Genomic DNA, 17,493 nt, shown 5'->3' with positions numbered 1-17,493 from the left:
AATCAGTCCGTTTTGTGAGCTCGCCGTTGAAGGACGTGGTTTGTTAGTTTTCGGTGTCCGTTGTCGTTCCTTTTTTTTTTATCTTGTTCCGATTCTAACAAAAATCCGGTTGCGCGTCGGTTTTTATCTAAATTGTTTGGTGTGGATGGTCTGAGAAACAGTGTGAACCGTGAGTGGTAAACAATAATCTTCCGTGTGCTGTGCAAACAAAATAGTGAGGAATTTTCCTAATCGTTGCGATCAGTGTTCAGCCGTAAGCCCGTAACCAAAAAAACGGCGGCAGGTGGTTTTTTTTGTTCGTGTTCTCGAGGATCATCATGATGGTGTTTGGAAAAGGCGACGACGACTGCTGCGATCGCAAAAGCAACAGCAGCAATGTTTGAGTGTGTGTGCGTGTTGCTGCACTGCAATCATCATCAACCGTCATCATCATCATCATTGCATCCCTTTTGGGTGCACCCCGAGTAAAAATATACGCGAAGGTTCTCGGCTCATAACGATTTACCTGTGAAGGATGTGTTTTGATGATCGATCGTAGTGTGCGTGACAAGTTGTTGCCGCAAATCGGATTAGAACAGCCAGTTGATTAGGGTGCGGCTTATTTTGCCATAGTTCTCAAAATCAAAATGTTGTGTGCTCTTATGAATTTAAATCACATAAAAAAAGATGAACCTCAAAGTTAAAGCCAAAAATATTGAGGTTTAGAGGAGGCGAAGGCGATTTGAAGGTGAATTTTTAAGTTATAATGTATGCTTTTCAGGCGAGTCTGCATAACTTTTTATGTATTAATAAATTTTGAAACTTTTAACGTTATTCTCTTCTAAATCAGGAGTAAGAAAGGTTTGTAGAACATCAAATTTGTACAGAATTTAAGCTAGTATTCGACAACAATAGTTTTCTTAATTTTTTTTCTTATTTTACTAAAAAAAACTTTGAACAAAACTTTATGGATATGTTTGCATGCTTATAAACTTTGCAGTGGTGGTCGCCGATATTGATGTTTTACATTTCCGTAATTTTGAAATTTCTGGAAATGTAAAAAATGAGTTGAACTTGTGACGAAGTTGGTAGTAAAGCCCACTACTTTGAGCCAACCCTCCTCCAGTAGAAAAGTTGGCAAAATATAGGACGCTTCGATGCTTACTGATTCCCCGAAGGCTTGCTCAATTTCCACCACCTAATACAATTTCAATCTTATTGCTCCCTTGCGACGCCTATCCACCTATTTATTTCATCATTTGTAAAACACCTCTGAGTCGCATGACCGATATAGCACTAAAAAATAATATAAAACAATCGCGGTCGATACCTTCCTTATGCTTGTGGCGATTGTAACGACTTAGTTATCCAACAAAAACTAACCAAAAACTAGAAATTTTGACACATTTTTCAAAGTTTTGCCAGTCAATTAAAGCTGAAACTGCCTTTTCCCATTTTTCAAACCTTTTAAATGGTTTAAGTAGTATTTGATCCGTTGATTCTGTTGCACGACTTGTGGGGTAAGCAGACTGAAACGAGATCAATCGTGTCTGGTTCACGTTGTATGATAAAAATATTCGTGTTAAGTAGAGGATGAATTACCAACTGGTGAGCTCGTTTCATGCTTATCATAAATCATTTTTATCCTGTCAACGTCAAGTTTATGTAATTTTCTAACTATGGATGGTTTGTCAACACAAGTGTCAACATAAAACATTCCTCTGGAAAATGATTTTATTACTAGCTTATCCAACGTGGCTAGCCACATTCCAACGAAGTTTTGAAGTAAAAGACTGTGAATGGTCGTTCGAAGATTCATAATGTATGTCTTCGAACGCAAAATGGCAACATCAGCAAATAAATTTCTTTATCCAGTGGCACAATCACACCAGTCAATGGATTGTCCTCAGCAGAAAGCAGGATTGAAGATCAGCAGAAAGCTTGAAAAATAAATTCAACTATTTATCTTCTGCTCAATATATCAACATCATACCTATTCTTATGGAGAATGCAAGACACAATATGGTATTTCATTGTTTTCTCATGCTTAATGACATAGTTTATGCATGACCCCAAATAGTCCTGGTTTGAGAATATCCATAGTGAAAATATTAGGAAACTAACTGTAAGAAGTGTTACAATTAATGTCTCAACCGTTAGAAAAAACAAATGGAGCTATCCTCTCTTGTATTCTTGAAAATATCTCCCAACCCTCTATATGTTCTGGGGCAAATTACCGTATCCATTTCTGGAAGTAATTCTTGAGAAGTTTATGGAATTATCCAGTGGCGATTCCCTAACCTCATATCTACCTGTTCCATGATTAGAAATTCTTGAACTTCAGCAACAAATTTGCATCTAATGAGTAGAGATTTGTTTGAAAGGACGATTTTGATCATAAACTTTTTGGATTATAATCTAAATTTGTCGATATAGTCATTTTAAGAGTCGTAAAACAGGTAGAAAGTGAGTTACGAGTCGCCACTGGAATTATCAGAAGATTCTTGAAGAATATTTGAAAGAAGTAGGCTTAAGGCCCAAGTAAAAATGGTGCAAAAGTCAAAAATGAAAAAGCAGTTTTCTCTTTTAAAATAAACAAATCGAAGAAAATAGAAACACACAGCTCTTTTATTTGCCAAATAAAAAGTCTGTGTGTTTTTATTTTCATCAATTTGTTGTTTTAAAAGGAGAAAACTGCTTTTTCAGTTCTGACTTTTGTGCCATTTTTTCTTGCACCTTAAGCTAATACCAGTCGCATCTTTTAATACACTGTACGAGTATGATGGTGCTAGTGATTTCTGAGCGAGCTATCACTCTTGATATAATCTATCAAAGCATTGATGCACAAATTAACTGATTTTTTGCTGTTCATCCATTTGTTATCTAGAAATAGATGAGGAAATTAGAACAACCCCACTGGTTGTAAATGCAAGCAGTTTGGTCCATTTTTGTTGATATTTTTTTTAAATAATTTCGTTGGAAAGGGTGTACATATAATATTTTTAGACCTTTTGTTCCATATTATATCTGCATTGAATGTTGATGCAAAATTGTACAGGCTGCAGAGACTATAATGGGTTCAAAAGCCTCTTCAAGAATTTGGTCTCAGATTCTGCGAGGAAAAGCTTCAGGAATTATTATAGTGATTTAGAATACTTTCAGCATCTCCTAAAGGGATCTCTCCAAAAATTCTTCTGAAGATTTCTCTACCAATCCTTTCAGAAATAGCGAATTTTCAAGGGATGCTTAGAACAATGTGCTACAGAAGAATGAGAACTCCGAAGCTACTACCTCCAGTAATCTCCTCAGGTATTGTTTTGATTTTTTTTTTCCCAAAATCATCTTAGAATTTCCTCCAGATATTTTTTCACTAATCCTTCAACCGAATTCTGCAGATGTAGCTGTAGGAGATCTTCCAAAAATTGCTACGGAATTTCTCACGAAGAAATCCACAAAGGTTTACTTCAGAGTTTTTTTTTTTAAATAGCTTGAGATTTATTTTTTTCAAATAATCCTGCAAGAATTCCTTCGCCTGTTCATGTCGATTCCTACAAGCATTCATGTTTCCTCTCAATAATCCAGAATTCCTTGAGAGGTTCATCGAACAAAACTAATTTTTTCTAGGAATTTCTCCAGCATTTAATCCAAGTATTACTCCTGCAGTTTAAAAAAAACTCCAAAAAATCCTAAAAAAACAATCCCATCAATCTTCAAAACACTATTTAAGTTTTTCATCAGGTAATACTACATATTTTTTCCAATAGTTCCTCCGATTATTCCTGCACAAATTACTTCGTTCCAGTGGCGACTCGTAACCTCACTTTCTACCTGTTCTACGACTCTAAAAATGGCTATTTCAACAAATTTAGATTATAAATCAAAAAGTTAATTATTGAAATCGTCTTTTCTAACAAATCTCTACTCATTACATGCAAATTTGTTGCTGAAATTCAAGAATTTCTATTCGTGGAACAGGTAGATTTGAGGTTAGGGAATCGCCACTGCTTCGTTCTAATCTTTTTTGAGAAGTTCCTTTACTAAATACTGCGGAATACTATCCCGAGATTAGATTGATTCTATCTATGAAAGATTAAAGAATGTTACCTATGAAATCTTCTAGAACTTCTTCAAAAGTCCAGGCACGAGTTTTTTCAGAGGTCCTTGTTCACTAAAGATGACTTTAAAACTTACACAGTTTGTATTAGAGGTTATTTTAGGATTTTCTTTTGAAATTTCCTGTGATTTTATACCGTGATGCTATCACATTTGGTGCATGGTCCTGATTTCGCTCACTGCCACTTTTCCCATATTTGTCGATACATATTAGATTATATAGTATCATGTTATGTAACCATGGCTGACGTAGAATTATTCAAAATACAAGTCAACAAAAATTTCTTTCGCAAACATGTTTAAAATGTCAGGAAGCGAAATTCGGAGCGCGCGCGAAGTATGGGTGCTTTACAGTAATTTTGAAAGAAAAAATCTAGGAATTCCTTAAAAATAAACTTTTAAAGCTTACATTAGAAAATCTTAAAGGAATAGGGCAGGAATATCTGTAGTAATCGAAAAAAAATCTCTAGAGCGATTGCTGTAGGTATCTTCAGAGAAACCTTAAAGTTTCTGGAGAAGTAATTGATTGAATTTTAGAGAATGTTTTACCCAGGAATCTTGGAGGATGACCCATGGAAGTCGATGTATGGAGCACTAGATAAAATCTTGGAGGAGTTAAGACTTTCCTAAAAATGTCCTAAAGAATTTTTGGAGAAATTCCGAGGATATGATAATATAAAGAGATATACCTTTTCTGTGTTACTCCTTGGAAAACGTACCTGAAAATTTTTTTGATGAAATTCCTAGACTAACCATGAAAAAAAAAACATACACAATACGAGCAGTTATACTTGTCGTAATGTCATGAGGAATTCTCAAAAAAGAGTCTTAGATCTTAGATAAATATCTGCTCTGATGGTATGAAGAAACAGACTATTCCCGGTCAACCAGTCAGTGATTTTCGATAGCGATCGATACCGATTCGTTTTGAATCGTTGGCAATCGCCATCGTTGGACAAAGATTTATAAAGAAATCGGAAAGCTGGTTGGTCGGGTTATCTCCTGGTTCCTACCAGGTTCCGTTTTGTTTTCTTCGTTCCTGTTCGGTATTTTTCGGCCTCTTATTGACCCCTTTTAGGTCTCTTTTTTAGGCAAGAGGTCTTTAATTTCCTATTTTAAGGTCCTCAGTAGCTACCAGCTGTGGAATGACGAAAAACTTTCTTGGTCTCATGCTTACGACTGGCACCCGTTGATTTTTAACATTACCCGAGATCGACATACTCCATCGAGTATGTTGCCTTAATGCTATTGTGAGATTTGAATCTCAAATTAATTAACGGCTGTACAATTAATGTTGTTGTAGTGTTTCTTTTCAAACGTTTCAGATCATTCTACAAATTAGGGAGAATAATGTTACTGAAAACTCGAATATAATACTGACTATCTGTTGTAGTGTTCCATCATGTAAATTTACAACTGTAGTGCTTTTAAATTTATGTTGCTGTGCTCAATAAATCGTTACCGACAGACAGACAAATCTGGTATTTTATATATATATATATACAGGGTTGCGATGGATCTTCTTCGTGAACAATGATCGACGCATCTTCGCGATCCAACATTCGCCAAAATTCATTTTTCATTTTTGCGTCACGAAGAGCATCGCAAAAAGCGAACGGATGCAACGCCGAAGAAGCAAAATGAACACACCGATAAGTGGTTCGCGAAGCCTTTCCACTCGTAGGATTCATTTATCCACGTGCTGTTCATTCTCGTGATTCATTGCAAGGTTGCTTCTTCTCGTAGAGTCAAGCAAACACTCCACGCTAAGCCAGCTCCACGCAGCGCATGTGTTAAAGCTACACATAATGAGGCAACCAATGCAGAACTGGCTGACTGAGTGAAAATTCTGAGTAGGTCGCACTCATTCTGTGAGTTGCCGACGTTTTGGCCTTCGGCTGTCCGGGATCGATGGAAACGGAACTGTCAATGATATCCCGCGTGGCAGCAAACAGTTGGCCGTTGGTAAGATGGGGAGTTATCTGAGATGTTTTCTAGCGAAAAGCCGGAAGATGATCGCAAATGCGAAAGTTTTTTCCCCATTTGCTTCCGCTTCGGTCATTCAAATGAAAAAAATTCTAAAAATCTTTAAAATTGGAATGTTTTTTTTATGTTTTCAGAAGCATAACAAAAATGGAAACGAATTCCGCATTCCAAGTGTTCCTCCTCTGTGCGCAATTCACTAATTCAGTTTTGTTTACCACCGTTTGCACAAAACTGTGAACAGCCCCTTTGCACAGAATCTGTGCTGCACGAAAAGAGGCCAATTTTGTGCGCTTGGCACTCATTTTTGAGCGGAGCAAGTTTAGCGTGATTGTTGCAAGCCCACATGAAGATGATCGAAATGAATATTTTCCTGTTCTTCGCGAAGAGTAGGCAGTGTGGATCGTACCGTTCACATTATCGAGCGATGGAAAATCACCCGATGATAGCGTCGGGAGAAACAGCGATCCGAAAATGAAACACGAACGAATGAAGCGCCCGAACGGTTGTTTGTGTTTATTCGCAGATTCTGTTTTGATGCCTACGAAAATTCATCGTGCCTCGCGTTTCCGATCGTTGTTCAGCAACATTGTATATATATGTATGATGAATAGCTTACCCAACGTGGCCACTTTCCAACGGAATTAGGAAGCAAAAATAACTGTTATTTTCGGTTAATAACTGTGAAAGTGCTCTAAGAACACTAAGCTGGAAAGGAAACTATAAAAAATTGGAGTTTCTGAAGATATTCTTAGGAAATTGTTGGAACCTATGCGGCTGGCAAGATCCTCGAAACATTTCTCAGGACTCTGGGTGATATTGAGAGGGTCAAACAATGCGAAAATATTCACTGCTTCCTCAAAAACCTTTCGCGAAAATCTTCTGAATCTATCATTGAGTTTTGGGGTAAAATCAGAGGCGACTCGTAACCTCACTTTTTACCTGTTCTACAAAACTAAAAATGATTTATTCAGCAGAATTAGATTAAAAAGCAAACAGAAAATTATTGAAATCGTCGTTTCTAACAGATCTCTTCTCAATAGATGCAAATTTGTTGCTGAAATTCAAGAATTTCTATTCGTGGAACAGGTAGATTTGAGGTTAGGGAATCGCCACTGGGTAAAATGTCTACAGCAGTGATCTTCAATAGACTTTTGCAAAGATTGCTAACTGACAAGGTTTTTCGAGATTTCTTAGCGGGATTTTTGATGAATTCTCCCCACAACAGATAGTTGGTTTCTAAAAAAACTCATCAGTAAGTCTCTTAAAATGTTCTTAGAGCTTCCAGAGCTGTTTATTTAAGGTTTTGGGAGGTACCTTGATTGGGGGCCCAGATAGCCGTAGCGGTAAACGCGCAGCTATTCAGCAAGACCAAGCTGGGGGTCGTGGGTTCGAATCCCACCAGTCGAGGATCTTTTCGGGTTGGAAATTTTCTCGACTTCCCAGGGCATAGAGTATCTTCGTACCTGCCACACGATATACGCATGCAAAAATGGTCATTGGCATAGTAAGCTCTCAGTTAATAACTGTGGAAGTGCTTATAAGAACACTAAGCTGAGAAGCAGGCTTTGTCCCAGTGGGGACGTAATGCCAGAAAGAAGAAGAAGGAGGTACCTTGATAAAATTCCCAAGTAGTGTTGGCGCGATAGTCAGAACTGATAACCTTATAGATAGTTCAGCTGAATAATAGATCTGTGGAACAGTCTGTAAAGAGATGAACTCAAGAAGGATTGTTTGGAAAGCAGCTTCAGAATAATTAGTTGATAGACGGTTTGAAACCTAGCGGATAGAAACACTGAGATTTGTAAGTAGATATCCAGTAACATATGACTATAATATTCAAATAAATCTATTTAGTTTAAGCAGATCAACATAAAACAGACTTTCGATCTGCTATAAGAAATCAGTGTCGTCTTTGAATCACTCTCAACATCTCAACAAGTTGTTCTTGGGAATATTTTTGAAGAATACTAGCGGTTTTTGCCATGTTCCAATGTTTAAGTCTTATTATTAATACTTTTGATTCACTGCGTTGTTAAAAAAATAAAGTGCTTTTTATTACAAAGTTTCTGAGAGCGGAGTAAAATCTCCCTTGCAGAAGCTGTTTTTTCCTCTATTTTGAAACCGTACATAAATGTGGTTTACTGCTGAGTCTCAGACAATTAGATGGTGAAGAAACTCCAATGCTAAAGTGAAAGTGACTTGCCCACCAGTGGTTTATCCAACTTGCCCGGCATGATTTTTGTTGTGTTTTGTCAAGATCATTGTCATACTTTTGGAAAGAAACTAGGTAGAATCCTGGCTCAATTTTTAGACTCCTATATGGAATTATCTTGCATTGACGAATTTGCCATTGCAATCTGTGGTGGTGTTTCAGCTTCTGTTTGGTAAATTGGTAATATATCTTTTCTTAGCGAGACAAAAATGCAGAACTAATACAGTGATACCTCCATGAGTCGATGTTCCATGGAACCATACTAAAAACAAAATTTCATGGTTACTAGGATGGTCCCTAGAAGTAGCTTTCCAAAGGATTGCTGTTCCATGACTCGATATTTCCATGAGTCGATGGTCCCTTCAATATTGACTCATGGAAGTTTCACTGTATTATAGAAGAGTCGTATTTCCATCCTATTATCCATGGTATCAGCGAACAAATGTGACTCCCAGCTCTTTTTCCTCCCTCAGTAATAAACATCCTTCCCGTGATGCTGTGGAGATGCAGAGGTGTTCTCGGCCTCTAGAAGCAACACTCATTAAACACTAATATTCCTTCCCCATCGTAACTGACTGTGGACAAAGTTTTTTTTTTTTATTAAAATGCAGAAACAAATTGGAGAACACTACTTTTAACTAAGACAAATTTAGTATTGTACAAACTGTTCATAAATTTAATTTTGAAGAGATTGATGCTAGGAGTTTCAAAATTGGTTATTAAAATTTCACTGAAGGTCCTATTGTGTATCTTGAAAATTCATCTTTAAGTCGCTTGCGTCATCTTCAAATCGATAGTGCGTTATCCACCACATACTAAACGAAATATCACAATTTCTGTTAATTGGTTAAGCAAAACGAATGGAAAACTAAAGAATATAAATATGACACTTCATGTAAGAGCTGTTTTTATTTGAATTGAGAACGAAAATATACGAATATTAAAAATTGATTTTTATGTGATTTGAATTCAGAACAGCACACAAATTATCGCTTCTGAGAACTTTCAAAAAAAATAACCCGCACCCTAATGTCAATATATAAAACAGTGTAACAGAAGTCCCGAACACCGAAAAATATGGTGCCTAATGTTTTCCGTAGGTCCGTAGAGCGAAAAAAAAATATGATTGATTCGGTAATCGCAGCTCAGTAGTGCGCAAGTGAGGAGTATTATTATTGAAACGTCGATTGTTATGGCAACGCAGTGAATCAACAACAATCACACACAAAGGCAAAGTCGAAGAAGGCAGGTGCTCGAGCAACGAAATGTCAACCGTCAGCAGCGAGAGTGCGAATGTGCGATTCAAAAGTGTGTACGATTCGACATCGGAGCAGGCATCGATGATGGTGGGCCATTAGATGATATTGTTGGCCAGAAATATTAATAATTACCTACGAGTCAGTGAGCGGGTTTTTGTGTGGTCACCGTGATTAATAAGAGTGTTGTTTGGTGAGTGAGCAGTGATTTTACTATTCGATTCGTGAAGAGATTGGATTTCCGTATAGAAGGAGAAGAGGGCAACGGCTAGCGAGTCAGCTGGGTGCAGAAACACAGAACGACGAGAGCTAAGAACGACATATCAGCGAAGGACGAGGAACAGGCGGCCACAAACTCCTGGAAAAATGAAGGTTACGGTTTGTTTTGGGCCCGCACGGTTCGTGGTTCCGTGCCCACCGGGGACGACCGTGAGGAAACTGGAGCAGGAGGCCATTATTCGATACAAAAGAAAGGTAAGTTGAAGGGATGATTTTTTCTTAGAAGAACAGGACTTACAGTCGCTCAACAATTATGATTCAACTAAGGGTCACTTTTTAGAAGAAAATCTGATAAAAGATCATGGTGCCAAGGCCAAATTTACATTTAAAATATACATCAAATGGATCCATATTATAGATCAGAACACTACAACCACCATTTGTCTGCGATGTAAATGGATGAAGTATTAGCAAAAGCTTAAATTAAGACGGGGTTGGTGGTCTAATGACTACCGCTTCTGCTTCAGTAGCAGAAGGCCATGGGTTCAATCCAGTGCCCGTCCCTTTTTCGTACTTTGTAGTTGTATATTCCACCTGCTTCTATCTTCCACTCCTAATCTATAACAGTTGATCTATTCGTTAATAGCAAGCGCTAGAACCAGAGTCGGGCAAAATACCGTTTCCCTACGTTTCCATTCTTCCATCATTAGAGCACGCCTTTCCTTAGGTGTCTGCTAACCAAAAAGTAAGCCACTCTCACATAAAATTTCCACCCCTACACCTTCCCGCATAAACTGGCGTAGATGCAGCGGTATATCCGGTCTACTGTGGGTCAGTATTAAATGTAGCATTATTTCCTCTCCTTTCCCCTCATTGGTCTGCATTCTGACGTGGCAGGCGTCATTGTTGCCTATAAATAGAAGATCACCAGGACTTATACACTGAGGATGTCTGTTAGTCTCAAGCAGTCATCTGGTTGGTTCCTTGTGTAAGTGCAGCTGATCTGGCGATACTGGAGTAGCAACCACGAGTGGCCAATCAAGCTCAAGCTCAATTGAAGGTTTCAAAGGAAAATGGTCTTTAAAGTCACTTATTTTTCTTCAGATGTTTTCCAGAGCTTTCCTCAAGGGTACATTCAGAGACTTCTCCAAGTAAGCCTCCAAATATTTCTCTATAAGTTCCTCCGTGAATTCGTTCTGAAATACCTTCTGTGGTTTCCCATGAAATGCTAAGAAGGATTTCTTTAATATTTGATATTTGCTTCAGGAAATTCTTCAGCAGTCCAACGTTGATACCTCCAGTAAGTTACACATAGATTACTTTTAAAAAACCTCCAGGCATTCTTTCAGGAATTGTTTCCATATTCCTATAATTGTTTCGCTCGGAAATATTCCAAAAAATCCCACAGAAATTTTTCCAGGAAAAGCCACAAAAGTTTAATATAGAAACAAATAAATTCTGCTCAGGAATTTTCACAGAAAACCCTGAAAAAATCGGATTCTCCCATAAATTGATCCCAAACACACCCTCACCCCCGCGGGGATTATTCCAAGACGTGTTGGAAGCCGGATCCTATTCTTGGCACTTTTGAATCATGGCAAATTTTTGATAAGGTCTAACGGAAATCGAAGCAATAATTAGCCAATTACTTGAAAATTTTTCAAAAAAGCACTGAAAATGTAATTGATGATTATTAGTAGATCCTTGGCTTATTTTATTGAAATTCTTACAAAATTCCTAACGGTTGGTGAAAATATGGACAGATTTCTAGGAATTCCTGTTTGGTGGATTCCTAGAAACCTTGTTTGGATTATCAACTTTATTAGTCCGTTATTTTTTATTTTTTTTTTCAGTAGTCATTCACAGTGAACTTCGGCAGTGTCTTTTCTGGAAGCTACAGAGCTCAAATTTTGCCACAATATGCGTTGTACTGTACGCTTTAAATTGCAAGGTTTCAGACAATTCGGTTGAGAAAAACCTCCATGCCCAAGTGGATCTGCACCCTATGAGAAATCGATAAGAATTCCTATGGAATTCCTCCAGGAAGAAATTTCTCCAGCATACCATGCAAAATTCAATCCTTCAGTCATTCTTTAAGATATCTTGAATAATTACTTGTATAATTTCTCGAAAAAATCGCTTTTGGATTTTTCATCTACATTGACTTGGAAGTTCAAGGTTACACCTGTATATGATACAGCAATTATTTCTGTGACTCCACCAATTAATCCTACACATCTTTCTTTTCCGTCCGTGGATTCCGAGCGTGCTCTTTCTTATGTTCTTGTAGAACAGGGGGTTTCAACCTTTTTGGCTCGCGGAGCACTTTTTAAAATAAAATTGTTGCACGGATCAGCTGTTCTTCATCGCCACTCAGTTTGTAATCGAGAACCAAAACTTCGTTTAATCTGCAAACTTGATCAATCGACCACTAAGCTGTTGGCGACTAATCGATCAAATTTTCTGTTCAAACGAATATTCGATTCTCTAGATTTGTGCTTGGGAAAATTTTAGATTTGGCTTCGATTCATGTTCACTATAATTTTGATATTTTAATTCTTTTAATTGTAGTCTAAAATGATTTGTTCAATTTGATTGAGTAAGTTATTTTCCTTCAGGCTCAAACTGTAACAATTAGGCATCTTAATGACACATGATTTTCATCAAACATTCAAAAATGTGTGGTTCGAAAAAGACAGAATCGGTTGAGAAATTTTCGAACCCTATTTTTTAATTCGAAGAGCTGACCCAGTTTCGGGAGCGAATATTTCTTTTTATAGTAACATGTTTGAATGCATTAATTTTGATAAAACACGTAAAATATTCTTAATTTTGTATCACGGTATTATCAAAATTTCGTTTATTATTGAAGTTGCAAGATCTTCAGATATTTTTTTTTTTGGCGAGGATAAGTATATTGATCAAACTTTTACACTCAGAAAGTTTCAAAATATTCTGTCGGGGTTAATTGGATTTCTTCAACTCTTAAATTGTTTTCCATTCAAAATTCAAGAAAACTCAATTATGCAGCTAAAACTGTCCCATACAAAATGTATGGAAAAATATTGCCCGTCGAAAACTACATAAGGTGAAGATGAATTAAGTTTTCAAAAGCGCAAATCTAGAGAATAAAACAGTGGTTTTAAATGTAAATTCGATCGATTAGTCGCATCCAACGAGTTACAAATTATCAGATCGGTCGGTCGTTTTGTTGTCTAAATGTTTACTCTTCAAAATTCTAGATATGATTTGGTTTGGTATAATTAAAACCGTATTTCAAGCGTGTGCTAGAATAAGGGCGTAAGTCGCATGATCGATTTCTCTTCATCGATCCTCTCTTCTGTTAATAAAGGTGACAAGACGCAAGTTTGTCAGCATTTTTTCACCTCAGGACGCAAGATTGCATCGCTGCCTAGCGTCCTGAAGTGAAAACATGCGAACAAACCCGCATATTGTCACCTTTATTGGCAGAAGAGAGAATCGATGAAGAGAAATCGATCATGCGACTTACGCCCTTATTCTAGCACGCGCTTGATTTGGTATCAAAAAGTAGCTTAATATATTTCAGAGATATGAGTTATAGTTAACTCTCCCTTACTCGATATTTGGTATCTCGATATCGAGTTAGAGAACCATAGTAAAAGTTGGTTTTCATGGCTAACTCGATGGTCCCTTGGAAAACAATTGCACTGATTTTGTGTTCTGTAACTCGATACCTCCCTAACTACATAGATGGTCCCTTCAATATTGAGTAAGGGAGAGTCAACTGTATTTCAAGGCAATGTTACATTTTTTCAAATTATCGCGGAGCACCTGCCAAGCATTTGCGGAGCACAATATGAAAACCGCTGTTCTAGAACATTCTGCAGAATATTCAAGGTTTCGTTTGGTAATTGTGAAGTTTTTCTGTCTGTGCTTCTTGATAGCTTGGCCATACGGAACACAACAATCTTCTCTGCAGGTCGCCAAGACGTTTCCATTATTGTCTGATCTAACGTTGATCAATCAGATCTCGGTAGAATAAGTTAGTTGTGCACATATAGATCTTCTTCTTCTTTCTGGCGTTACGTCCCCACTGGGTCAGAGCCTGCTTCTCAGCTTAGTATGCTAATGAGCACTTGCACAGTTATTAACTGAGAGCTTACTATGCCAATGACCATTTTTGCATGTGTATATCGTGTGGCAGGTACGAAGATACTCTATGCCCTGGGAGGTCAAGAAAATTTCCAACCCGAAAAGCTCCTCGACCGGTGGGATTCGAACCCATGACCCTCAGCTTGGTCTTGCTGAACAGCTGCGCGTTTACCGCTACGGCTATCTGGGCCCCCACATATAGGAACATATAGCTCATCTTTCCGGATCACTGGAAAGGCATGCAAAGGATAGTACTCCCAACGAGTTCGGAATTTTCATGATTTCTTACAAAAAATCATTTCAAAGCTCCTGTGTTTCGCCGAAAGTTCTTCGATGCAATTCAGCAAAAAATCTTATCCAAACATTTCTCGCGTAACAATTCAAAAGGGTCAATCCTAGTCAATCGTTAGTTCTGAAAATATTTGACGTGAATATTTTTGTTCATCCCCGAAGATGTGTGAATATTGTTCACCACATTTCCAGTCCCTATTTTTTTCAGAACTAAAATCATACAATGTAATTTCTTGCTCGTCAAATTGAGTGACGATTTGCTATAACTACACGTTAAAAATCGATTTTACTCTCAAAACTACCTATAATGTGGAAAAAAAATGATGAGTTTTAATGCTTTTCAACCAAGCTTTGGCATTTTTTTATAGACCCAATTGATTCTTGTTAGCGTGCATAGGCCCAAGGTCAGGCCCATTTGGTTTACAACGAATGAGGTAGAGAGAGCCATTGACCTCTCACCATGCTAATGTCGATGACAGCTTACGAAGTTTTCCGATTGTAGACCCTCTTGATGGAGAGAGATTCGATAATAGGGTCCTAAAGCCCTGTCCCTATTCTAGTGCCAACCCCTTATGTTTAGGTCAAAAACACATGTTTACTGAATTTTTTATTGTTTTTCGTTTGGTTGAGTACAAAAATCAGTTAGGAACAACCTCAGTGTTAAAACTAAAACCCCTGTGGTGTTTTTGTCGACCTGATGGACGAAATGCAGAGGCGCGTGATTGGGTGGTGGCCAATCGACAACAGAATGTGCAAGTTGAGGATCAAAGACCGTTTCTTCAATATCAGCATAATCAACGTGCACAGCCCTCACCTAGCAAGTGACGATGACGATAAGGACGCTTTCTACGCGCAGCTGGAACGTGAATACGACGGTTGCCCAAGCCATGATGTCAAAATCGTTATCGGAGATCTCAACGCTCAGGTTGGCCAGGAGGAGGAATTTAGACCGATTATAGGGAAGTTCAGCGTTCACCAGCTTACGAACAAAAACGGCCTTGGACTGATTGATTTCGCTGCCTCCAAAAACATGGCCATACGTAGTACCTACTTCCAGCACAGCCTCCCGTATCGGTACACCTGGAGATCACCCCAACAAACTGAATCGCAAATCGACCACGTTTTGATTGATGGAAGACACTTCTCGGACTTTATCGACGTCAGAACTTATCGCGGCGCAAACATCGATTCGGACCAGTACCTAGTGACGGTTAAAGTGTGCCAACGACTCTCCGTTGTGAACAACATTCGGAACCGACGCCCGCCACGGTACAATCTGGAACGACTCAAGCTACCCGAAGTCGCAACTGATTACGCGCAAAGCCTTGAAGCAGCGTTGCCGGAAGAGGGAGAGCTCACCGAAGCCCCTCTTGAGGACTGCTGGAGTAGTCTCAAAGCAGCCATAAACAACGCAGCGGAAGGTGTCATTGGGTTCGTGGAAGCAAATCGACGGAACGGTTGGTTCGACGAGGAGTGTCAGACGAGAAGAATGCAGCGCGGGCGATGATGCTGCAGCAAGGCACCCGTCAAAACGTGGAACGATACAAACAGAAGCGAAGACAGCAAACCCATCTATTCCGGGATAAAAAGCGTCGCCTAGATACCATCGACCGCGAAGAGCTATGGAAGATTATGGACGAGAATGGTTCTCCCGGGAACCTGACTAGACTGATCTAAGCAACGATGGATAGTGTACAGCGCTGTGTGAAGATATCGGGTGCATTATCGGACCCGTTTGAAACACGCAAAGGACTTCGACAAGGCGATGGTCTTTCCTGCCTCCTGTTCAATATTGCGCTAGAAGGTGTTATGAAACGGGCGGGCTTCAACATGCGGGGCACGATCTTCAATAAATCCAGCCAGTTCATTTGTTTCGCTGACTACGTGGACATTGTCGGAAGAACGTTCCAGGTGGTTGCTGAACAGTATACCATGCTGAAACGTGAAGCATATCGGGTTGGATTGAAGGTAAATACGTCGAAATATCTGCTGGCTGGAGGAACCGAGCGCGATAGAGCTCGCATAGGCAGACGCGTGACGATCGACGGGGATGAGTTCGAGGTGGTGGACGAATTTGTCTACCTCGGATCATTCATAACGTCGTATAATAACTGCAGCAGAGAAATTCGAAGACGTATCATTGCCGGAAGTCGTGCTTACTATGGACTCCACAAGACCTTGCGGTCTGGTAATCTTCACTTCCGTACTAAGTGTACCATGTACAAGACGCTAATAAGACCGGTAGTCCTCTACGGGCATGAGACGTGGAAAATGCTCGAAGCGGACCTGCAAGCGCTAGGAGTTTTTGAACGACGTTTGCTTAGGACGATCTTCGGCGGAGTATGTGAGAACGGCGTATGGAGGAGAAGAATGAACCACGAGCTTGCGCAACTCTACGGTGAACCCAGTATCACGAAAGTCGCCAAAGCTGGAAGGGTACGATGGGCGGGACACGTTGTGAGAATGCCGGACAACAATCCCGCAAAAATGGTGTTCAACTCAAATCCGGCCGGTACAAGACGAAGGGGAGCGCAACGAGCTAGGTGGTTTGACCAAGTGGAGCAGGATCTTGGAAGTGTGGGGCGATCGAGGAATTGGAGGTTAGCAGCCATGGACCGAGTTAGTTGGCGTAACATTGTGGCGCAGGTCATGTCTTGAAGGACGTAGAGCGAGCAAAAGTGAAGTAGCCGTTATTTGAGGGGGAAAAAATGCTAAAGTAGTTGCAGTAACATGCAGGGGCCAACGTGAGAACCCCTCTTGGAAGCAACCTTCAAAATTGTCGCAAAGTCCACCCAAGGAAAAGGAATCAGTAATCAGGTGTAACAGTATGGATATACAATCCATACTGTTATACCTGCCAAAGCTAAACCAATCAAGATGAGCCCGGAAATGCTAACTCTCATCTACAGGAAAGGTGAGTTCTTCCGAACGATCACCATTTCCAAGTGCGGCCTACAATGTGTTATTCCAGATCATCATGTTTTATATTTTGTTTTTGTAGTAATCCAGTTTGTAGAGAAAGTTATTATAATGGCTGTAAGGTAACCTTTCAAAAATGCTACGACTACCAGGTCATCACGCATCACCTCCTCATCGATTTCATAGTATAGACCACGCAGAGCTATGAAAAATCATGGATCAGAATAGCTTTTTCCGGATGCTTATAAGATAGATAAAAGCGACCAGGAGTTATTTTGCAGAGAGTCGTGTTCAACGGCCGTGGTACGATTTTCAACAGATCCAATCAATTTGTTTGCTTCGCGGATGATATGGAGATTGTCGGGCGAACATTTGAAAAGGCGA

General features: G+C 39.2%; 1 protein-coding gene across 8 annotated transcripts in view; it reads left to right on the top strand.

Annotated features, from left to right (window-relative positions):
- Nucleotides 1–17,493, top strand: part of LOC5569475 (partitioning defective 3 homolog) — a 371,758-nt gene continuing 354,265 nt past the window's right edge. The window contains exons 1-2 of one of the 8 annotated variants that reach the window (XM_021838993.1): nt 1–169; nt 9,391–10,020. In XM_021838993.1, coding sequence (XP_021694685.1) covers nt 9,913–10,020 — 108 coding nt within the window. In that variant the 5' untranslated portion in view covers nt 1–169; nt 9,391–9,912. Of the gene's footprint in view, nt 483–521; nt 592–9,373; nt 10,021–17,493 lie in introns of those variants that run through there. The other 7 variants (XM_021838995.1, XM_021838992.1, XM_021838991.1 and 4 more) reach the window with 7 other exon arrangements.

This window comes from Aedes aegypti, chromosome 1 (genome assembly GCF_002204515.2).
Source record: "Aedes aegypti strain LVP_AGWG chromosome 1, AaegL5.0 Primary Assembly, whole genome shotgun sequence".
Taxonomy (NCBI): Eukaryota; Metazoa; Arthropoda; class Insecta; order Diptera; family Culicidae; genus Aedes; species Aedes aegypti.
Note: the sequence above shows the minus strand (reverse complement) of the source record. Positions and strands in the feature narration are given on the sequence as shown.